This window comes from Falco naumanni, chromosome 4 (assembly GCF_017639655.2).
Source record: "Falco naumanni isolate bFalNau1 chromosome 4, bFalNau1.pat, whole genome shotgun sequence".
NCBI lineage: Eukaryota > Metazoa > Chordata > Aves > Falconiformes > Falconidae > Falco > Falco naumanni.
Window position 1 is genome coordinate 50,662,468 of NC_054057.1, and position 24,682 is coordinate 50,687,149.

A 24,682-nucleotide genomic window follows, 5' to 3' on the forward strand; every position below is an offset into this window, starting at 1 on the left:
GAATTGCCAGGTACTGCAGCAAATTTTTCCCCACTCCTACAAAGAGAGCATAGGGTGACCGCTTCAGGTATATGAACTGTAGAACAGTCTCATCCACAAGACAAAGCTGAACCAATATGTAAATTACTTTTTTTTTTTTCCTTCTCTTCATATTGCTAAATGTTAGAGGGGTGACTTTCCTGACTTTTCTTGGGAGAATTCCAGAATGGGAACTTTATCCTCTCCAAGAAGCAAGAGTGACAAATACTTCAAAAGGAAACTTTCTTTCAACAATTCATTGTCTAGAGGTCGAGTTAAATAAAAGCTAAAAACACAACTAAAACCTGACAGCTTCTAACCAGTCTGACTAAAACCCTTAGCCCTCCAAGATTTCTTTTTTATGACAACCATAATCCTCCAGTTATCAAGACTTTTACGAAAAAGATGAAAAGTAACACATAAGTTTTCTAATATACTAAAGAAAGACAAGAAAGATCTTTTGAGAAGTTTTTTCTAAAAATCACCATCAAAAAGTACACAAATACCAAGTTTCATTTTCTTGCAACGATGGCAGCCAAGTTCCCATTGATTTCAGTGGGATTATTTATGCCAACTGGCCAATAGGGAAGCACAGAAAATCCAACTCTTCTTTTTTAAAGAAAAATAAAATAGCCTGTTCTTAAAATAAATCAGCACCATAGCAGTCTTGCTGCTGTAGTGGCCTTGCAGGTGCCAGAGGGATGATTTTACCTGAAGTTAAGTTTTTCCAGCAAGTCAGATGCAAACTACTGTTTATTTTATACATAAAAAGCAAGGAATAGTCTTTCCCCTCCCCCCCCCCCCCCCCCCCCAGGAAAATGAGCTGCTTGTTATACATCTACTATTTCTTACTTTTGTCCTACTAACCTCCTAATGGGCACAGTTCCTTCCCTTTTAAGCCTGCTGTTAGTTTTCTTAGGATGCCCTGCTGTAGCATGTAGTACTAGAAACTTCCTGTACGTGCTAAATAAAAAAGCATACATGCTAAAAACAGCTCCTCTGCTTCTCTTTTTGAGAGTAAGGCCTTGTTTCAGCAAAACACTTTGCATATATTAAACCATAAGTATGTTCAGTACCTTCTTGAAGTCAGCTCAAAACATATGCATGTTATGCTAAACAATGAACTTCACCACCAGATTAGAATTTAGCACATTCTTAAATGTTCCTCTTGAAACAGCCTCAAATCCTACCTCTCCCTAAAAATTAATAACAGGCAAAGGATTAGGGGCAAATTCCGCTCTTTTAGCCACTGCCAGCATGTGGAAATGACACTTTAATGCCACCTCCTGAATGACTGACATCTGTGAGATCACTGTGGGCTTCTCTCTTCATTGATTTGTGCAGGTGTGTGTGGCTGTGCAAAGCATCTTCGCAAAGGACTTATACTGCAAACTCCTTCTGCCCCTCACAGCTCAAAACAGCTCTCCCAGAGGGAAGGCAGAAGTGTACTGGTGCTGGGGGAGAAATGACTTTGCAGAAGTGAGTCTCATGCTCCACCCGGACCATTTTTACAAGGTCCCTGGGTCCTCCTGGGCTTTGAAATCCTCCAAGCATCCCATGCACGAGAATCCCTGCTAAGCCACAGCAGACAGTATTGCAAACCAAACTCTTTTTTAACAATACTCTCAGAGTTTGTTATTAAACTTATTCAGCCACTGTGCAGGAATTAATCTTATGTCTGAGTTCAGCCCCCAGAAGACCATCCCAAAGGCAGGTCAGGACCATATGTGATATGGAGGATCTCAGCCTGCAGGAAGAACCAGACTGCCTTGTCCTCCAGCCCTGCCATCTATTTTTAGAGCAGCTGTCCATCACCCAACCCATCAGCCACACTGGCCCCAGACCCTTCTTGGTACTCGGGGAGAGGGAAGAGAGCAAGGTTAATCAGTGAAAAACAATAACCGGTAAAAACAGGATGGGTGCTGATTACTGTGAAGTCCTGAAATCCAGCCCAAAAATGACTGCTCCAACCTTGCATAGCAACTGTTTCTAAGTACTGCAAGCTGCCCCCCACTCTGGTGAGGTTTAACATAATAATAGCAGGCATTAAGACTGCACAGCTTTGTATTCTCCCAGCTGATTTTGCAGTGAATTATTTAAAACTAACTGCAATTGCTCTAAAGTCCAAGCAGCAGGACTTACAGGTATTTTATTATTTCAGAGGCTTGTATCAGAGAGACAATATAATTAGTGCAGTTGGGAAATTCCACCACAGCCAGCAGAAAATGAAGGAGCTGCATGTGGCAACCCCGGCTAGGCAGCCAGTGTGGCTCCCTGTCCCTGACAGGCGAGCTAATGTGCCTGTAAATTCCTCCTGACAGCAAACGCATCCTGGCATCAAAAAATGACAAAACACCCAAACCATGGAAGAGTGACAGCCAAACAGCTTCAATAGCACAGAGGCTGCACCGGGAGAAAACAGGCAGAGGCAGCTTGGATTAAAGCCAAGGACTTGCTCCAAGGCTGAGCAGAAAGCACCCCTGTTTACGCTGACAGGAGGCAGAGAAACCAGCAGAAATCACCTTGGTTAATGGGCTGTCTTACAGTGAATTAAACAAGTAGGATTCTGGCTTATTAAGAGCCTCCTAGGAAAGTCATTACCTGCAGGTGCCGTTCTGTTCAGAGATATTCCTGCAAAAAGACCCTTGGGTTTCTGAGGGAAGGACCGAGGCGTCAGAGGGAAAGGAGTCTCATTATAATTTCACTAATCACATTTTCACCTTCAAAATTGTAATCATGACCATCACCCAAATATATGTATTAGAGGCAGCTGCCTGTCAGAGAAATTGCCCCTATCTTCCCAAATGTAAATCATCTGAGGAAGCGCACGGCAGCGTAGCCCTAATGCGAGCTATTGCTGCAAACTGCAGGACTGGGAGGATTTGGCCTCCCGGGCAGCTGTTGCTAACGGAATATGTGCGCTGTGTCCCCATCTAGCTGCTGAACCACTGCAAAGATAAAAGCTTCATCTTAATAAGTATCTTTTTCAACTCTGCTGAGAAAAGCCTGCACAAGTTTTTTCCCCACTTCTCACGATGGCTTATGGTTTCCAGAAATGCCAAGTGACCAGGAGGACAGTGCTGGCTTAGGTGGAGCGCTCATAGGTGGCTCTGGTTGAACGGGGAAGAAAAGCAATGCCTGGGGAGCAAGGAGAGTTGGCAGGGGTTGTAAAATGTGGGTGCTTCAGTACAGGCCCTTTTCAGTGGAGCATACAAACACACATCTCAGCTGCAGTGATGTTAATGGGATTTAAACACGTGCCTAGGCATTGTGATGAGCAGAGCTGATTTGTTCGCATGAGAGACTAAGAGAACTTTTCCTTTCTTCATGCACCAGAACCTCTTTAAAATCACTGTGTTTATGCATCTGTGCATGTGAGGAAAGAGAGTTACCCTTCAAAAATCCACACATTTTATCATTAGAATATATTATAAGTAAGCAAATCAAAAGCATTTTGACACTTTTGACCCCCTTCACACATTTCTTCACTTGGAGAAGCTTATTGGGTTTCTCTTGTTGTCACTAGGCAAAATATATGATGCCAGGTACTAATAAAAACAAACAAACAGAGGGAGAAAAACAGAGAGAGAGGGAGAGCAGAAATGTTTCTGATTTGGAGTGTAACAAATGACCTGGAACCTCTTTTGTGATCATAGCAAACGGCGAGAAGACTGGGAGCGATCAATCTTTGTGCGATTAAAAGAGGGAGGCTACAGGCTGCGGGAGAACATCCTGTTCCATCTGTACGTGAGCACTTCACCCTGCGGAGATGCGCGCCTCAACTCCCCCTACGAAATCACAACTGACTGTAAGAAAAAAAAACTTCCCTCTCCTTTTTCATCTTTGCATGGGTTTTTTGTTTTTGGGTTTTTTTTTTTTTTTTTTAAGATCAGTCCTTTCTTTTTTTTTCTTTGCTTGTGGAAAATGTTTCACTTGAGAGCAGGAACACCATGGGCTGTTTGGTGCACACACTGTGCAGAGTGTGCGTGTCTGTGCAACTGGTGCTTGCTCCCGTGTACGGGGGGAAGGTGTGCAGGGAAAATCAGAGCTGGGCAAGGCAGTGGGAGGCTGTTCTGCATGCCTGAGGCTCAGAGGCTCAGCTAGGGAACGTGTCCCAAATAGCCTACATTGCCTTCTAGGAAATGCAACCCCAACGGTAAACAAATGCCTTGGGAAGGGTCCTTACGAGCAAAGAGATCCCTGAAACCCATGGGCTTACCCAGAGGATCAGGGTTCAGACAGTACGTACTGGTTGAAGGGCTGCATTGACACTATACCTGAGCTGTCCAGGCTGCAGTGGCTGGAGTCTGAAGCAGGTGATGGTACGATACGATACGATATGATACAACACGATACCATACGACACATCTGTGGTGTTGGTTGAAGACCACACTGTCTCCAGATACTACCTACCCTTGCAGCAAATAATGTTAAGAAAGACCCTCCCAGGCCATCCTGCCTATGTCAAATCAACTGCGTAGTCACTGCACAGCAGATGGGCTAGATGTAGTCCACCAGGCCAGCCTTGGAGTCCCTGGGTGCATACCTATAGCATTTAAGCAGAAACATGGTTTTCCAGGGATTTCTCCTTTATGAGGTGATCCTGCAAGTGAGATAAACAATTCAGGTCTTGAGCCAGTGAGCCAGCGTGTGCCACAAAGAGACCTGCAGAACTTACTGTTCATGAAGAGACATCCCATCTCCACCACATGACCCAGCACTCTCATCTTGTCCCCCCCTAAACTTGCATGTCCCTGTCATTGCCCTGCCACCACAGACACACGTCTTTATTGTATTCCCACTGCACCAGTTTTGCCCCTGCCTAGCCACAGGGAATGCCCCCAACAGGGACAGGGGGCTCGAGAGGTCTGTGGCTGGTTATCAGACGTGTCTGTCACCACATGCTCCAATGCACAATGCTCAAGGTGCACTCTGATCTCTGCCCCTAGTATTGCTTCTCATGCATGCATTTTACAGTGCTGTAATACCCATAGTGCTGGCTGCTAAATGTACATATAATGAGAAACAGTCCTTGCCCTGACTACCTTGAATGTGAATCAGGCAAGACAGAAGAATGGATGGAGGAGGAAGCATAGACACAGAAATGTAAAATTAATCATCCAAGGTCACACAATGACCTAACTTCCACACAGGCAAATCCATCAGAGAGTAGTTTCAATCCCGGTTCTTATTTGTACAAGTTATTTATTAACAGTTAGGTATTATTCTCCCCAGACTGGAATCTTTTTGTCATGTGTGAAACAGCAGCTTGCTGGGGCAAGAAAGCAGAATGCACCCATTGGGGAAGGAAATACACTTCCTTACCCAACATGATTTCTACGTTCTGTCAGCAGGGTTTATGCAATGAAGAAAAGGAAGTAAATGTTCAAATTGCAAACAGCAAAATGGCAGGTTTCTGATGAGTTACAGAATGAGGAGACATAGCATCATCTGAAAAACAGAATAAAAAATAAAAAAGGAAGTGCCTATGAATATCAAAAACGAATGGTGATTTTTGGCCTCCTACTTTATGTGTTTATCAAGAGATATCTAAAAAGGCCTTATACTTGAATAAAGGCCCTCTTTTTTTCCAGAAGACAGGCTTCCTGGTGCACCCCTGACTTCACATAAGAAGTGGAAGCACCAAAATCTGTACTTATTTTTAAAATGTGGTCCATTCTCGAGAACAACCAAAGGCTCTACCAGCTATGTATAACTCTACCAGCTATGTAGAGGCAGCGCTTCTTTAGATAACAGTACAGCCAGGAAGCTGTGTTTAAAGATATATATAATCATGCAACGCCTGACACATACAGTGTCACAGAAATACTTTTGCTGTTGGTTATTACACCAATTATTGCACCAACGCAGAAGGTGAGGCAGAAAGGGCTGTGTGGCTTACCCAAGGTTACACAGTGACTCAGTAGCAGGACTTCAAGGGACACCCATCTGGTTTGAATTCGCTCTTTTAAGCAGGTCTCTCTACCTTTGTCCTGTGTTCTTAAAATAATTTAGCACCCTGTAAAAAGCCATATTGCCAAAAGCTGTCCTTCAGTGAGATAAGCATTTCCTTTTAGCTTACATTATCCCAGAGACATCTGGGAAGATAAGTATTTTATGATGTTTATCATTCAGATCTTCTCTTTTCTTTTTTTTTTCTTTACTAAAGAAATAACCTTTCTTTCATCCAGTAATGACAAGAAACTCCAGATGAATGCTGTTTCATTTCTTAAACAACAAAGAAGCCTCTCCTAGAGCTAGCGCAAGCCATCAAACATTACTGATTATTCTCTAAAGATGCATTAACATTTAAAAACTGTGTCTCGCCATGTGGTTTCTGGTTTTGCGAAGGAGTATGATAAGCCTTTATCAATATAGGGAATGAGTAAAATCCACTTCTCAAATCTCTTTCCAAAAATTTCCTATTATCCACCATGTCTTCCCAGTACCCTCAGGGAGGCCTCACATTTCCTTCTTATGAGCTTTGTTCTGGTAAGGGAGGAGATAAGCTAGCAGGCACTTGAAACCCAGTTTATTTCTTACTGGATAGAGCAGGGTACCAAGTTAGCAGCATGTGTAAAAGTCTGACCTTACTGCGGTTCGTATGAACAGCTGCAATGCAAAGGACAGGTCCAGGGAGCCTGCACCCATGCCAGGTTCATGCAGAGTAATAAGAGATTAGGGACAAAAGGATAAAATCTCACTTTGATTTGCAATGATGCCTTTCTTGGATCAGAAATTGTTTGTTGATACATCCTTGGGCAGCTCTAAGAGAGGCAAAATCTAGCTGGACTGGGGCTGCTCTGAGCATGGAGGGGGTTTTAACTCTTTTTTGGTGCCTATATGTCAGGAGGCTGGAAGAGCTTATGGAGAAGTTCAAGCGAAAATGAAGCTTTGGGAGAGGCAGGTACAATCCAAGAGAGTAGGGGAGAAGGCTGAGGGGAGAGGTGCAGGAGCAGGTGACAGCAGGAGAGGAGACCAGCCAGGGTCCCTGGCGTTGCAGCAACAGGATGCTGGGAAATGCCAGAGGGGTTTCAGATAGTTGTGAGAGTTTTTATGGGTTTGTCCTGGGTCATTCTCTCTGGCCAGACTCCTTCCCAAGACTCTTCCCATCATTTTCCAAGGTCACCCACAAAGCTGTCGCACAGCTATATAGTGAAGAGGCAGCATGTTCCCAGTGTCCTCATGACTCTAATTGCTCCTTCATATACTCAGCTTCTGCCCCTGTTTCAAATCAGCACTGTAGGTCAGGGAGCCTGGGACAACACCTCCTTTTCTGATTCCTTCTCCCTTTGTGTACACCAGAGTAAGGTATGCCCCGACTTCTTAGGGCGCGTTAACCTGGGATTCCTGAAGATTTTGAGGGGGCTGATACTTTCCCATTGCAGCACACACACTCCAGCTCATGAGGTGGAGCCATGGGGGCAGCTGCTACCCCTGTGGTATTTGTCACATATTTTACACCTTCCCCTGAATCTAGGGCCAACCACAAAATAATCAAGTCCTTGATCTGCTGAAGTGCCTTCCTAGCTGAAGTGCCTTCCTAGCTAATTTAGGGCTTCTTGACTCATTGGCTTTTTTTTTTTTTAAAGAGTCTCTTGAAAAGCAAAATGAATTGCTTAAAATATGGAGCTAATAAATCCTCCACTTCCCCACTCCTCCTTCCCTGGCAGGATTTTACCTCATTGTCCATCTTTCTTCTAGAGATACACTCTCTCTTTTTCACTACACAGACTGCCAAAGAGACGAACAGAATCTGCCCCAGGGTTTGTCTCCATTCTTCTCCCCTGGGCTGCTTTTCTATCTCTTGCTAACATGCTGTATTGCCTTGTACCATTGACTTCTTGATAGCCCAGCTCCTGTTTTATCCCACATTCCCTTTAGGTCTGAAACACACCATTGCATCTGCTCCACATGGGGTCTTCCTCCTGCTTGTCTATTAACCTACAGCTGTGCTGAAGCTCTCATGCACACACATTTGACAGAACTCTCATCTAAACAGGATCCACTTGTAACCACGTGAGCTGGATCATTGCCTTGGTAGGTGATGGGATGGGATGTGCAATCCAGTTTTCGGAGAAACTGGGGAACTGAAGATTACCCAGAAAACGAAGTTTGCACTTTCTACTTCAAGTGTGTTTTTGGTGTGCAAACCTGTGCTTTCCTTGCCTGTGGCTCTGGCTGCTGGATTTTACATCCCATTCCCAGATAAAACGCTCTCTGATAACTGCCAAATCTGGGTCTGACTTGAAGGGTTGCCCTGCTCACACCAGAGACTCAGCACTCTGTTCAGATGGGGCTGACCCAGATGGTATCAGCATACAATCCCCAGATCAGAGTCCCTGAAAGACATACCCTGAGTGGACTTGCAGGAGAGAGCCCAACTCAGACAGAGGCCATCTAAGGAGCCTATCCATCTCCAAGATACGGACAGAAATGATCTCCCGTGACTGTCCAGAGACTTCCAACCCCAGAACTCCTCATTCAGTGTCCTGCAGGCATGTATCAGGATGGAAATACAATGAAGATGCTTATGGCAGCAGCTGGGCTAGAATCACTCCCAAAAGCATTGGCTTTGGTGAACACTATTGGACATGCAAGGAGAAGAGCTCTCTGCCTTCCTTCTGCCAATCCCATGGGGTTTTTAAATGGACAAATTCTGTTCTTGTGCGTAGATGGTAAGGGGGAAAGCATTTCAAGAAGAATCATCTAAATAACTCAGTAATCTAAAAAGGAATTCAATATTTGTAACTACAAGAAAACGTAGGTGCTAACGAATTGATATACTGCCCCTGTTACAAAAACTGAGGGTAATCATATGTCATCCCCTGGGCTTGGACACTGTTATTTGTTTCCATTGTACAAGTGCTCCCTGGTATCATATTGCCCTGTCACGGCTGCTGGCCTGCTGCAGCTTGGAAAACCATATTGGAAACTCGTAGCTATTCAATGCATGGAGCAGCTTCCTCCTGGGTTGTAAAGTTGATTTTATGCTGATGAATGGCCCGTCTGTGGAACTGGCATAAAGGTGTGTTATTTTCCTATTTTTCATATGACTGAGCAGAACAATACCCTGGGGGATCTCAGAACAAAATTATCATAGAAAGCCATGCCCAAAAGTAACGCGAAAGAAAAAAAATGCACGAAACACTGTAGGCTGTAGTGCTGAACACTGCCTCAGGAGAAATAATCCTAGCACTGGATGCATTACTGTGGTCAGCCCAGATTGCTTTGTCACGTAAAGGATGCTGCAGGAATTGCAGACACAGCGTGAGGCTGTTGGGTTACTTCAGGGACTAGGGAACTGGTTACTAAAGAAGGTGAGGAGAAATTGTCATTTCACTTCATTAAGGCTAGACTGGGGTGGAGCCAAAGTCTGAGTTCACGGCGTGAGCACAGCACCCTTTGTAAGCCTCCTTTGAGATCAAGTCCTGTTGGAGCAATGGCCCCTTCCTGCTTGATTTACCAGAGTAAATACAGAGGAAATGCAAAGACTTTCTGCAGTTAACTAGAAGCTGGTCTGTCACGGAGCTCACATCCCTGCTCAGGACTGTTAGCAGTTATCAGTTTTAGATGTAATTGCCCTGTTTTCTAACCCAGTCCTCCCAGGTTGCTGAAATGCTGTTTCAGAGTGTGGCTGCTTTCACTCAAGTTAACTCGGTAGGGAAAGCACAGTCACAGGACTGTCACCTCTGGTTAAGTCTCTCCGTCACTTACACACATCACCCATGGCTGAGAGCAGAGGTGAAGCATGTTGCTGGCTGAGATGGGCAAAGATGACGGCAGAGCCCAGCCCAGGTGTATTGGTCCTCCGTTCCCCCAAGCACTGCAGGTCTGAGCACTGGTCTGATTTAGGTCAGGGCTTTCCGGGGGTGGAGGTGGTGCTGCGTGTAGTCAGTTCAAAGATTCTTCCCAACATCCAATATAAGTCCACGCTGGGACTGTGGGGGAGCCTTTTTCTTCTGGAGAAGGTGAGCAAAGGGATTTCAGGAGAAGGAAGCATGGCTGAGAGGGATCAGTGGGACCCTGGGACAGGAGGGTCACAGTGAGGATAAGAAAGTTCAGGCAGGAGGAGGTCTGTGATGCTCAACAAGGTCTGTGATGCTCAAGAGGGAGTGGGTGAAAAATAACATAAAGCCTGTGAGGGAAGTCCAGAAAGCTTTGGGATGAATGGAGCCCCTCTCCTTCTTCTAATCCACAGCACCCACACGGGACCTGCAGACACTGACTTGAGCCAACTCCAGTGCTGCAAGAAGCTTTTCTGCCCCCAGCATCTCCTACTCACTCCTTGCTCATCCAGGGCTGCAGGGGAGGGAGAGAATGGAGGAGGGAGGAAAGAGTCATGTCAGAGGGACCAGAACACGTAGAGATGGGGACTGGCCCAAGCCCTTTGCTGTGAAGCTTGCAGCCCTTCCAACGGCACCTGAGGGAGAAGCTGCAGTAGCAGTAGCTGTTGCATCCCTATGCTCAGGTGGACCCACCCAGTGCAGCACTCAGAGCAGCAGTGCCAGTGGGTCTGCAAGTATGTGGTCCATGCGTTCTGGCCCCTGGAAATCCCATCGCTTTTTGTAGTCCAAAGGAGAGGTCCAACGCCCTACACAGCCTGCCATGCTAAGCCTTTTGCCAATCCCTAGGGTCAGGTCTAGCTCCTAAACCTGGCAGAGAAACCAGCAATCTCCTGACTTAGAAGAGTTGCGAAAGCATTCATGGTTTTATTGTTGGTGTTATCATGCTAGACCCCCAGAATGCTCCTCTGGAAGAGGCTCTTGTTTTGCTACACTAGAAGTTGTAAAGCTTTCAGTGCCAATTAATCAACCTGTGGAAGTTTGCTATTGCTTCATATTTCTTTATTAATCTCCAGCAGGCTGGGTAGTTAAGTTTTTAGTGTTTTCCTAGAGCTGACTAGCAAATAACCCCTTCACTTCATTGACAGCTTTCAGGTCTCAAAGTACTGACTGGCTAGAAAGAAATCAAAACCTGTCAGGCAAATGTTTAAAATAAAATATTTGTGTGAAATTGGGATCACATCCGATATTTTTCATGTCTCATGGTCAGCAGCACAGTAACAAGGGGTAGAAAAAATCATCTTTCATTTCCTTCCACGCCTAGTTCAGGGTAAGCTTTTTCATTCAAGGCCACTTAGACTCAAAGGAAAACTTGAACCTTTATCTCGCGAGTCCTGGATCAGGGCTTCAGTGAATTCACTATCAGCTGAGCTAGACAGCTCCCTTTCTTCTGTCTCTGTTAGAAAACTTCGTCAGAACTGATACATCACGAGAAAACTCTTTGGCTTTGACAATGCATTGAAAATGTCCCAGTTCCCTCTCCTTGTGATATTCTTGGCTGGTTTTGCTTATTTGTGTTTTGTTGTTTCGGGGGGAGTTTCAAAGTAGCAAGTAAGATTTTTTCAGAACAATGTGTCAGCACAGTGTGTGCCTATCTGGGAAAAGAGAAAGAATATGCTGGAAACTATGGATTGTTCAAAGCCAGTATTGGCCACAGCTTTGAAAAGCTTTCATGTAAAGCAAAATGTGTTTGTTAGGATTCAGGAAAACAGGTTTCCACAGCTATAATCAGATCCTAATTTTAACAGAATGCTTGAATCGCCAAAGGGCATTGCACTGTATTTATTGATTCTGCTTTGTTATGGGTTTTGCTGCTTTGTAAAACACTGCATTTGGACACAATGTTCAGATGTGATAAAAAGGCTACATTAATCAGCAAAAGGCCATGTCTGAGAAGGTTTCAGAACAGTAGTAGAAAATTTCAGCAAGAAAAGCTGTTTGTTCGCAAATTTGTTCATCCCAAGGAATGATGTCTAAGGTTCTCCAAGGTCCTCTGCAGCAGGGACAAAGGAACCACATGCTCCTGGACATGCCTTCCCCAGTTCCACCCCCAACATCCTATAACCTGTTAGACATACATGCCTAATTATGGCATGTATTTTGGGTGGAAAATATAAAACCATAACTGGAACAAATCTCTGTGGGCAAAAACTACACCCACTCAGATCTGATTTGGTCTAATTTACCCTTCCACTGAGTGGGAGTCACAGGTAAAGCTCATGACCTGAGTTTTATCAAGCTTGTCAGGCAACTCCAGGTCCAGTTCAGATCTCTGTGGGACTTTTTAGACACCTGGGGAGCTTCTTTGAGTGTTGTGAAGAGAGAAATCTGAAGATAGCTGTGTAAGAGCAACAAAAATCTTCCTGACCGTGACTCTGTTAGCTAGCTTCTTTAGCTGGCACTGAGCAACTCATCTCACTCTGGTCATTTCTATTTCCATACCCATAAAATGGCAATGAAAGGTATCCAGCACTCACAGCTTTGAAGAAGGATGATTAATGTTCAGTGTAGGATATTAAAATGGAAAGCACTATATATTCTAAGCGCTATTATAACATTAATCAGAATAAGTTATTAACTACAATCCATAGATTTTTAAGGCCAACAGGGACCATTTTCTGATGATCTACATTGAATTTCTCAAGACAGAGATCATAGGTCTTTACTCAGTAATTTCTATCTACAGCTCCAGAAGCTGAAGTTGAACTAGAGTGTGCCTGGTGATACAGCAGGAACAACAGCCTCTCTAGACTCACACCAACCACAGAGGAGCTGAGTATTTGTCAATATTATTGACAGATTACTATTGCTTCTGTCTCACGGGGTTCATTTTTTGTTTTCACATTTTGCTGACTTCCTTCACAACATATTTCTTAAATCGCTCTTGAAGACTTCAATTTCCAAACAAAACCAAAAATCCCAAAGCCATATGAATACACCGTGTTTTGTTGATAAAAGAAAAGGTTATGATGAATAACACATTCCCTTTATGTTTGTGTAAACTTTTTTATTAAAACATGGCAGGGGAGAGAATTGTCACCAAATGGGCAATTCCAGTGGTGTTGACAATTTTTCCACACAAAACGTATTTAAAAGATAAAACCCAGCTTTAACAGAAAGTATTTTTCATTTAAAAATAACAGGAATAAGATACAATGATGCATAGGTTGGGATGTAGGTGAACAACTTGTCCCCCCTGGCCTCCAGCTGCTGGAACATCTTGCCCTCCCCACACAGCCTCCAGCCACTGCCCTGGCTTTGCTCGGTGGGCACGACCAGCAGCTCCCCACACTGTCAAAGATGAGCTGATCATTGCTGGAGACCAGCTAATGTGCCTCTGTGACTCGTGACAAGGCTCACGAAGGCTGCAGAGCAGAAGTTCTCCGCACCACGGGATTCACAGCGCCGGCACAGCCCTTTGCCCAGTTTCCAGACTTTGCTGTGCAGGAGCAGCTGCACTTCCAAAGCAACAATGTTGCACATCTGATTTTAGCTGAGAGGAGCAATTAGTAATTAAAAATAATAATCTTGAGGTGTTGGAGTTGTACTTTCCTTGATTGCCACATGCACAGAATCTTAATTCCACAGATAAATGCTGTGCTTTTGACTTCCACATACTAATGGATTTGTACTCCAGAGCAGGCTGGAGTCTGCAGCCTGGGTTTGTAGGTGGAATGACAGAATCTCCACCACGCCTGACCCAGTGCTGCTCATTCTTCCTGGCCTGGAACAGTTATTTATAAGTCTCAGAGGAAACAGTGAATGACTTTGTTGGCAATAAATTTTTAAAAGATAATCTTAACTAGTTTCTCACATTTTGATGCTAGGTATTCCTCAAAGACAGACATTACAGAAAAACGGTTTGTAGGGTACATATTTTAATCTGTTTCTCAGATATATATTTTTTTCCATCCCAAGGGCTTGCTGAGAGATCAGGGCTTACTTAGAAGTTAATCCAGTGGCAAAATGGGTTTCACATGTTATAGTGCCATTCTTTGCTCTAGCAGTTAGTTTTGTAAGGGTATTCTATCAACTCTCCCTAGGATGAGCTTTCAACACATTTCATATTATTCTACAAAAATAATAAAAAGTGTTTTTTAAGGGTGCTATGTCACCTGAACAGATCAAATTTGGCCCCTCGTGATTACATATGGAGCCATTTTGATGGATCAAAATTAATAGTTTTCATTAAAACAGTGATGAACTTTAATATGATGGAACACTGTTCTTTCACCATTCCTACAGTTACTGTCTCTAACACCACAGCTCAAACCAGAAATTCTTATGTAATTATGGACAACATAAGGACAAACAAAATAAGGACAAGACAAAATAAGGACAAAAAAGGACAAACAATGCAGTCATTTCTTTTCTGTTCTTTTGGAATTGGACTTCAAGTTTTTCTCATACTGATACTTCTTCTGGATTAAATGCCACATATTGACAACCCATGAACAGGCAAATTGCCTTTGCTTTCACACCTTGTCCATACATCACTTGAAACAATTGGCAGATGAAAAACCATGGAAGAAGTAGAAAGACTGAAACATGTTATTTGAAGATTAACGATAAGGAGAAAGAATAACATGCAGAAGGTAACGCCTTTGATCAGGTCATGGTATACCCGACTGCTGTCCAAAGCCAGGATTTCAGGCAGGAAAGACACAGGGAGGAGGGACAAGGTAAAGAAGTTCCATTTCAAATGTTAATTTCAGTTCCATAAATTACAGACGTCCCAGGTTTTGTAACATTCTCAGGTAAAGTATTATATTCAGTATTTACACCTGTATATAGGGCTTAATGATAAGGTCCACAGCCCAGACCTGAACTGAACTCTGCCACGAGGTGGTAGGTGGCCACATGGCTCTGGGGGTGAGTAGATCTCCCCTGGGGCTGCATCAGATGCAATAGGCCTCCTGGCCTGTGTTCAAAAGCCAAGTCTCAACTTTAAAGGTTTCATCTCAATGTACTTTCAACCCATGCAAGCCAGGTGATTGCATTCCCTCCTGGGAAGGATGCATCCCAGCGCTCACCGTAGAGACAGCTCTGTAGACCCTCACACAAACCCACTGATTTTACCTGTCTACCCTCCTTGTGATGGATCCTACCCTCAGAAGCTGCAGTTCAGTGTTGCAAGTTGTGAGGCGATGCATTCTTTTTTCCTAAATCCAGACTCCTTTCAGAAGATCCCTAAAGTTTCTCATTTTCAAGAGCTGCCCCACTGCATTTTAGCCTCCCTCTCTGCTGGTCCCTAGAGCACAGCACAGCAGAGATTTGTCTGACCAACCAACCTACCCAACAAAGGAGACACATCCAAAGCATTCAGCATGCCACGACGCTCCCTTCAACAGTTCCAGAAATAGTAATGTTGTACATTTATTCAGCATCTGCTTAAGGAAAGCGCACCTCTAATAACCATTGAAATACAAAGGCAGTTGGATGTTAACACTTCTCTTTCCACCCCTTTGTTTCAAACAGCTCTAAGGAAGCTTTATAAACTATGCTGAGGAATGGAGGGTCCGGCACTGAAGAAAATGCAAGATAGGCTGGTTTGTTTCTACCTTCCTGAGGAGAGAACTGCCTCCACTGAAGCAGGGAAATAGAAAATGAACCTCTGAGGCAGTCATGCAAAATTTCAGACAGAGCCTTACTCGTGTGATTCTGTTTAATCACCGTCCATTTCCTCTTCACTCTTCAACTAAATAATAAATATGGAGTGGCTTTTTTCATTAACATTTGAGCCAGAACTAGTCCTGGAGAAAATGTGAAAATAAGGGGTGAGCCTTGAAATCAGTGGGTTTCACTGATTTTAAATACAAGGCACCTGTGTAAATTTCTAATCCAATAATTAATAATCCAGCACCTTTTTATCTTAGGAACTCTCAGGAGTAATTTCCACATCTGAGTGTAGCACACATCATAAATCTACTCCAAATGATTTTTAAATTTGTCCTTTCCAATTCCAGTTTGAATTGACATTTTGTTCTGGTTGAAGTGGCATCCTCAGACGCCTTCTCCCCTGCAATTAGTTGAGATTAAGCAGTTGGAGAACCAGCACAGCAAAGATCAGAAATGCTTATAGTCACTGATGCTTTGATCATACTGAACAGCAGAACAGCAGTAGGCTGTAGTTTGTGGCTCTAAGTTGCATACATAAGTATTTTTCTGAGACTGCTTTAAAACGATCCGTAGCAAGCTGTGCCAGCAAGTGGACTGCACTTTTTACTGCCGGCAAGCAGCTTATGTGCCAGAGTCTGTCTGCAGCTTCAGTGCAAAACACACGGAGCCTCATTTTTTCCTTTATTCAATATTTATATCATCCTGCACTACTTAAAGACACGCTAAAAAAGAACTAAGTGCCTTTCAGTTGCGGATCCGGATTTATTTAGTCATTGGCAATCTGAAAGTATTCAGAGCTTTGAGTTATTAGTATTTTCTATAAATGCTATAGATCATCTTCTGGAGCATGTGTGCCGGCTGTCCCAGCAATGTGAGCAGCCTGAGACAGGCAGTACAGCGCAGGGCTTTAGTCACACCCTATCCGTTGAATTTAATAGCAGTTGAGCAGCTAAAACCCCTTATCAGTGCTGTGGAAGTGTATCCCAGGGTGAGCATACACTGGCCACAGCTGCCTGAATCCTATCAGCTAATGCTGTCTGCTTGGCTGCACCCTGGGTAGAACGCACATTATGGGGAGCAAAGTTTGACACGTGGCCTGAGTTAATATGAGCATTTGGAAACTGAGATGATCTCTGCACTTGCACACACTTCCTAAATGCTTTTAAAAACTTTATTATTCGGTTTCTTGTACTTGCAGGCCAGGGCCGAGATGCTGTAATAACAACCAGACGCGGAGTACTTTGGCCTTTGTACTTCCTTCGGTCCTGAGGGAAATTAAGATCAAATAGACAAGAAATCAAATAAGCAGACCCCCTCAAACTCACAGAAATGTTTCAGACCCCTCTCCCTGCAAATTGTTGGCCTATGCATTAAATTCCCTTAGTGCTCAACAGTTCTTTGCAGGGCTGCTGCTTTTTCTTTCCCTGAACTGGCTCCTTATCTCTGTCAGCATATTGTGGGATACTTTGCCCCTTGCTAGGTAATATTTATGTAGTGAAATCAAAGTCATATAAATGATGGGCTGCACATCTTGTCATGCAGTCACTAAAATTCTTTAGCAGTTACATGTGCCTTATGAAAAATATAGGCATATCAACCTGGTGAAGTGCCTGAAAAAGAGAGCAAACTAGAAGACCAATACGCGTGTAGGGGACAGTCGGAATGGGAACTGAGAAAGCAAGAGGAATGTAGAAAGAGATGGGAAATGGGGAAAGGTGTAGCAAAACAAAATACTTTTCTAAGAAAAAAAAAAGATGGAGAAAGAAACACTAAAAATTAATTTTCTCATGGGGGGTTTCCTGCAGGTGGACTCCTGTGGTAGATCTTTATTGAAAGGATAGCATCTGCTTTTCATAAACTGTTTTTGAGCAGTTACCTTTAAACGAATTAGCAGAGGAAGGAAGCAACATTATCTTCATTATACCTGTGGGAAACCTTAGGAAAAGAGAACTGATTTGCTTAAAGTCAAACTTTCTACCAGCCAAAACAGCAATAGTGTCTTGAGTCACTCTTCACTGCTTCCCTGGCAGAGGTCTAGCTCTGCTGTGCCATCAGTTCTCAGTGTGTGCAGACTAAGACAAAATGATTTTGCTATACGGTTCTTGCTGCTGCTCAGCTAGGTGTGTTTACTAAGCAGAAGTGATCACTTTCTTCTTTTGTTGTCCAAATTTCATGGTACCTTTCCCATGACTCTGTAGTTTAATAATAAAAAATGCTGCTCACCACTGCTTGAAGTTTTTTAAAAATTAGTTTCCCTACAGAGTCCCAAGAAAAATATGGACCAGTTCCCAGATAGCTAATCCCATCCAGAGAGCATCCTCTGAATGATACTGCAGGAGGCATCCCAGACAAGAGGGATATACAAAGGATCAGCACACATGGCTGTGAAAATGGTTTCCCAACAGTGTTGGCATAGCCCAGTAATTACAGGGGAGAGGGATCTGAGACATTTCTGAGTCTTTGGCATTTTTGCTTATTGAAATTTTTATTTGCCCGTTGCCTCTTACCAGTTTTCCTCAGAACTGAAGCTTGAGAAGCCACAATACGTCTGGTGGTTACTGCAGTGTCTCAGTTTGTGAGGTGCTCTGTGAGCACTGGCACAAGGACCCCCACATACCCCACCAGGGCACGGCTGCTGATGGGGATGGCAGTGCAATGACCGCTCTTCCCTGCTCAGATCCTGTAGCAACACAAACAAGCCTTAGAGTATTTGCAAACATTTAGGCTGTGATGGAGCCTGGGTTTGGGTGGGAATCAGTTTTCACCATGGCCAACCAATCCAACTGGTATCTGGTCCAGTCCATTGCTGGCACACACATCCCCATCTGAAATTTTAAAAAAGCGCGAAGGAAGCGAAGAGGCAACAATCAGTGGGGGCTCAGCCGCCTGTCTGCTGGCAGGTCACAGCTCACTCTGCTGTTCTACATGTGTTTGCTGCCGGTGCTAATCCCAATGGGCTGAAGCGATTTATTTTTCCATTCCCTTTTTGTAAACCATCCATTGGCAGCAGCCAAAGTCAATCAATTGCTTCCACCAGAGCTTGCAGCACAGACAACGGTCGTGCAAAGCAAAGATGGTAAAAAAGTGACAGAGGGAAAGAGCGGGTGGCTGGGGACTGTGCGCACAGCCAGCTGCTGGTGGCCAGAGGTTCCATCAGCCCCACAACCTGTGACACCCCGGCATCATTCAGTGCCAGGAATGCAGGCAGCCCCACAGCCTGCCGAGGGCTGAGGAGCATCACCTTCACAAGCAGAAACCTTCTGGTCTGGCTGAGGGGCACGTCTTGGAAAAATACACAGGACACATGGAAATATGGGCAAAAGTGTCATGTCTGTAGAAGCAGCACTCCTTTCCCTTGAAAGCAGAGGCTATCCCATACTCTCATTATTTTCCTTTGGGCTAGAGAGAGACTAGGAAAGGTCTGCTTCACAGAGAAGGTGGCCTCCAGTGAAACTTGGAGGGGAAGACAGTAAGCAGTCCCAAAGGATTTCCTTGCTGTTCCTTGCTGTGCTTTTACAACCAAAATACCAAAGTACAGCAGCAGTATAAAGAGGGTATGAGTGATTTCGATAATGAACTTCAGTTTTTCTCTTTTCATAACCATGAAGGTGAAGTACTTTAGAAATGACATTATCTTCTGCACTTACTGCTTATCTGCAGGACTCAGTTAAGTTCACTGCAGTGCAGAAGTGTGTTAGCTGCTTGCCCTGGGCCACCCCAAAGGCAGCTGCTGCCTCGCACTCAAATATACAATATCACTGAAGAGGCGGATGGCAATTACATAAAAGATATCAGTATGACACAAGGCAGGAGGATACCTGACTTCATGGAGACTATAGAGGGAATTTAAGCAAGTAATTAATAGCTAGCAAGTTTTGATTTGTTTTTGATCCAGATATAAAACTTCAGGGTTTGAGAATTTTCAGTGAATCTTTGCGATAACAAACCAAAACCTTGGTTCTGAAATTATTCAGAAAATGCCACTGAGTATCACAGTAGAGCATGGTACTGGACTGTGCCACGCAGATGAGTCTTTGATGACACTTGTTGAACCGAGGTTATTCAGATATTCCCCTGACACAGCTCAATCCTATAAGCATGGGCTAAAAATAAGAAACTGTACAGTTTCTTTAAACAACAGAGCATCTCTGTTCTTTTAAAATATATAAGAGAATGGGAATGTGAGCTCAGTGTGCGCTATGTGAAAGTTCTGATTGATGTGAAAAGGCAGCCATGCTAGGGAGCGCATACTTTTCTCCACTGTGCTGCTTTCTTGGGCTATAATTTCATCTCATTTTGCATCCAATTTAAAGGACCTCTAGAGGTGGTTCTGCAAATGCAAGTTATGGCATCAACACAGCCCCTCAGGTTCTTTCTAAAAAAAAATGTAATTGTTGCCATTCTTGTGTTTATTTTGCCCAGTGAACAGCAGCAAGCACATAGTGAGAAAATACCGTGGACACCTCCGCACAAAGATTGAGTCTGGAGAAGGAACCATACCTGTCCGGTGTCATAACACAGCTCAGACGTGGGACGGCGTGTTGCTGGGAGAGCAGCTCATCACCATGTCCTGTACAGACAAAATCGCCAGGTACCTGATGTACATATGTCGCAAAACTCTTTGCATGTGGAATCGAAATGTGGTGCCACAGAGGGCTATGGATGCTGGTGGGGAATAACTAGCAGGTGCTGACAAACCCTGCAGAAACAAAGACCTCCTTTGTATGCAAAAACAGGCCGTATAAATAGGACGGAACGTAAATAGGACATTTTCCCAAATTCTCCATGGGTTGTTAGTTGCTTTTTACAGTGTGACAAAAATATAAACTGTCTTTGCAGCATTTTTGCCAATAGAATTTCAGTGTGCAGATAAAATACATCCACTCTGCTTTTATTGGATCATTTACCCCAAAACTTGCAAACCAACCGTCACACAGATAAACTTAGTTCGTCTACACCCTGCTGGACAAAATGCCCTAAAAGCTGCTAGGAGTATTCCAACCACTTTGAATGTCATTGTAGAACTCTCGTGTCACAGCCCCTTCTGTGGCTTTCTGCTCTGTCCCATAAATACAACATATATTTATGTAGAATAATTGCTGTATAATAAATATTTTGTGATTATTCTGTGGTGGCACATAAACACATCCACCATTCTCAGTCTAGGGTGTTAACTAATTGCAAATGATGGCTATCCCAAACTGAAAACAGTGTGTGCATTCAGATGCATACTTACATTATACTTATGCTTATTATAGATACATTATGTGCATTAGCTATAGATACAGCTCTATGTGTAACATACATTACATTATAGCTATAAAAATGATAATGTTGTCACCAAATTATCTGCTGAAATATCATGCCTAAGAATTCAGTTATTACCTCAGCCAAGAATCTGGCCCAATTATTAAAGGCCAATATAAACACAATCTTTAAAAAAAAGTATAAAGCTTTTATTTAATACAAATGCATAAATTCTGCTCTTAGCTTTAACCGGATGACCTACTGAAGTTAAATTAGCCTGTAGGCCTAGCAAAGCCTGCCATTTTGGCAGGAAAATGTATGACTGAACCAGCAAATGGAAATACTAACAGACTCACAAAATCCACCCTCTGCTAAGTGTAACCATCACAACCGGTGTGTTTGCACAAAGGATAAAGAGCAACTTCTGCTATAATGTTTTCATTTATTCATAAAGAGATAACAGAAAACCCAAACTGTTTTCAGTGGATGTCCTGCACTGCTTTTAGATGCAGTTGGGTTTTCCATATTCAGACTTAGCTGGACTCAAAAAATTAAACAAATTTGAGAATGGAAATACTACACACTCCGTGGTTTTGAATGACATTAGCCAGTGAATTAAACATCAGCTTTGCAAACAGTATTATATTTTTCTATTGATGGGGATGTTGACTGTAATGCACAGTCTCAGAAGCTGGGTTTTCTCCAAGCATGTCTGCTAAGCACTTTCACAGAAGCCATTCCTTGTGGCCACATATCTAAACAGCATTAAAGTCAGTGAAGAAACGAATCTACCACAATGTTTTTCCAAGCTAAAAAAAAATATCTTTCAGCTCTCATCTTTGATATTATTATTGCAACATTGTATGAATTACTGCAATATTTATTGTTTATTTGCACAATTCAAATGGGCGTGGGATTTTCCTAGACAAAAAAAACACCGACAATCATTATTCCCTGCTTTGAACAGCAAATGTTTACTCTCACCAGGAAGAAACAGTTAAAAAAGAGGCTGAGAAAAGGGGTGGGAAAAGCAACTTCTGTAGGAATGGTGGTAGCAGTGCTGTGGCACTACAAATGCCTTAGAAGTTTGGACATTTCCAAGAACTGCGGACTCCCTGGTCAGGTTAAGAGCTCTGGTGCAGGGAAAATGGGTAGAACAACTGTTGAAGAAAAAAGATGAAGAAAGCATGGAGATTCCGAAATCGATGAAGGTTGTAAGGAAGGGGAAATGGTCATTCCTAATAAAGAGGAAGGATGAGATGGGAAATTATCATAGAAGAGACCTGATACGGCCAGGTCCAGTAACTAGAATTGCTGGAAACCAAACAAGAGGGACCCAAACAGAGATTATGGGGAGAAAAATTCAAAGTTAATAAAGCAGAAAGAATGAAGTTGAACATAAAGGAGGAAAAAAGAAAAAAAAAAAAAAAAAAAAAAAAAAGAAAAAGCTTTTCACTAAGGGAAACTGAGAAAGGCAAATGAAGTCCAGAGAGTACTTGGGGCATCACCATGGCATGTACTACAGGGAAGGGTGTGAAAGCTTCTGGAGAGAGTGCCCAAGGCTATCTATAGACGTTTGCAATCCTGGCTGCACTTGGAGGTCATGCCTTTCCCTTCCTCTCTTTCCGACAGTTATATTGTGAGAGACGGTTCTGCAATTTTATTTCCACTGGGCTCCTAATTACATACATTCATGGCATAACTTCAGTTTGGTTCACAAGTTCTGGTTTGGGGATCACTGTGCCAGTCAAAACAAAGCACTGGTAATGCAGGAAGCGTTAAAAAAATATCTCTTGCATGTCAGAAAGTAGGCAGTACCCTCAGGAGTGGCCACCAGTAACAACATTGCTGGAGATTTTTAGGTGCTATAAATTTTATGTAAAGCTTGGCAAAGGGTCACGATAAGAGGTTTGGTTATGGCATCTTCCATAAACTTTATGCCAAATTTCAGTTTACCACATTAAATATGATCTAAAATCAATTTTTATCCTTATTATTCTCACTAACGGGAAGAAATCAAAGGTCTCTTCACCTGACTTTTGTTTCAGCACATGTAGGGCTGGTTTCTGCCTTCTTTGCCTCTGGCCATAGAAAGTACAGGCAGGAAAATTGTTCAGCGGAAAGGAGGCTGCTGTGTGAGGGCCCTTTCCCTGCTCCTGCCCCCACTGAAGAGATCAGTAGGTGGTTCCTGTGCTGCACTTTGGGCTCCAAATATTTGCTCTACCGTGCAGACAGCTGACTTTTCAAATGTCTGCTGGCGGCAGGAATCTGGTTGCACATCATCTGGACCGGACTTGCAATGAGAAAAAAGATCTCCAAAGCTGAAATTCATGTTTGTATAAGCAAGATCTGACAAAAAATTGGCTTGTATATTTTGGATTTTATTGCTTGTAAAAAACCCCTTAGGAGCACTGGGCTATTAGAGAATGTTTCCTCTTGAGCACCTAGCCAGTAGCTGCTAAACTATACATCACTTTGCATTATTTGAAAAGGACATTTCTATCAGAATATCAAAGACCCATGAACAGAGAGAGTTACTCAGAAAAGTGATTAATATTCTATAAATCATGTATCTAACGATTTATGTTCTTTCTTGCTCACAGGATAGCCATAAGCAGAGAGTGTTTTAATCAGTTTTTTTTGTTATTCAAAGGCATTTAGCAATTTTTATTACTATGACCACGATTTCAAGAGAATTTGATGCTTGGTATGCATTATTTGGGCTCTGTGGCTTTGTTGAGATTGCAGGATAAACAGCCTGGTATCATATACCTACTCCCTCACTGAATTAAAGCACAAACACTTCTGGCATGAATACTCATGTTATTTGGCTCAGGCAGGGAATTACAAGGTGAAATTCTGCAACTGCATTATGAAGAAGGTCAGACTAGATCTTGGAGGTTCCTTCTGGCTTTAAAAACCTATGCATTTATATGTGCAAATTTAAAGTTTGGGCTCTGTGAATCCCCAAATAACCCACCCTAAGAGAGTGTTAGCTTTGACACTCACAACTTCTGTGAGCCTCACAGTGCAGCTGAAATGACTTCAGCCTCTCGGTGCCATAGATTTTAGGATTAAACCTTGTTCTTCAGACCCATATTTCATTAACTACACTAACACCCAAGATTTCAGCCTCCATTTTCCTCTGTAATGTATACTGTATACACTTCTGAAAAAGCAGCAATATCACGAGCAAAATAATTTTGAAAATGATCAGCTGTTTGGGGATAGATTTGTGTCATTTAACATTTTCTTGATGCTAATCGTAACCTATATTATGACCTTTATGTCGAGACACCACAGCCCTAAGAGAATTTAGGCTTTTTGAGACAGCAAACCCCTTCATACAATGGGCCAAATTAAACCTCTTTTCATCTCCCTCCCTCACACTAAGGCTGGACACAGGAGCAGCTCATACCTTTGCTTATTGCAAGGTCGGTGCAATGTTAATGCTGCTGCTGGTGGAAGTCTCTGCAGCTGTTGTTCAGGAGCAAAGAAAGGTTTGAAGGAAAACTGAAATATGTACACACAAGCATGCATGTGCACTCACACACACACACATATTTAGGTGAAAACCAAGGATATCTCTAGAGTTCAGGTCTTCTTTGAGCATATAAATGCAATAAACAAACATTAGGAAGGTTCAGCACCAAATTCTCAGACCCTTAAAAGTGTTCAGACCAGTGAGGACTGAGAGGTGCTCAGGTTCCTATCAGCTGCAGGGATGGGATTCACAAACCCCCACCCACCCACCCTTGGTGCCCTGGGGCCACAGGGACAACAGCTCTCCATGTCCCCTTCAGTGACAGGGTCTCCAGCTGCACGAAGCCAGCCCAGCACCCAGCCTCTCCTCTCGCACTGCTGGCTTCCCACAGCACACAAAGCGTGTACACGTATGCCAGATTTTCAGGTGATAGTTCACACAATCAAATGCATACATATATAAAATAAGA

At 43.2% G+C, this 24,682-nt stretch overlaps 1 protein-coding gene across 1 annotated transcript in view; it reads left to right on the forward strand.

Moving 5' to 3' along the window:
- Positions 1 to 24,682, forward strand: part of ADARB2 (adenosine deaminase RNA specific B2 (inactive)) — a 321,699-nt gene that overhangs the window by 278,132 nt on the left and 18,885 nt on the right. Inside the window, exons 6-7 of the mRNA XM_040593240.1 lie at positions 3,675 to 3,826; positions 19,905 to 20,073. Of these exons, the coding sequence (XP_040449174.1) occupies positions 3,675 to 3,826; positions 19,905 to 20,073 (321 nt within the window). The remainder of the gene's footprint in view (positions 1 to 3,674; positions 3,827 to 19,904; positions 20,074 to 24,682) is intronic.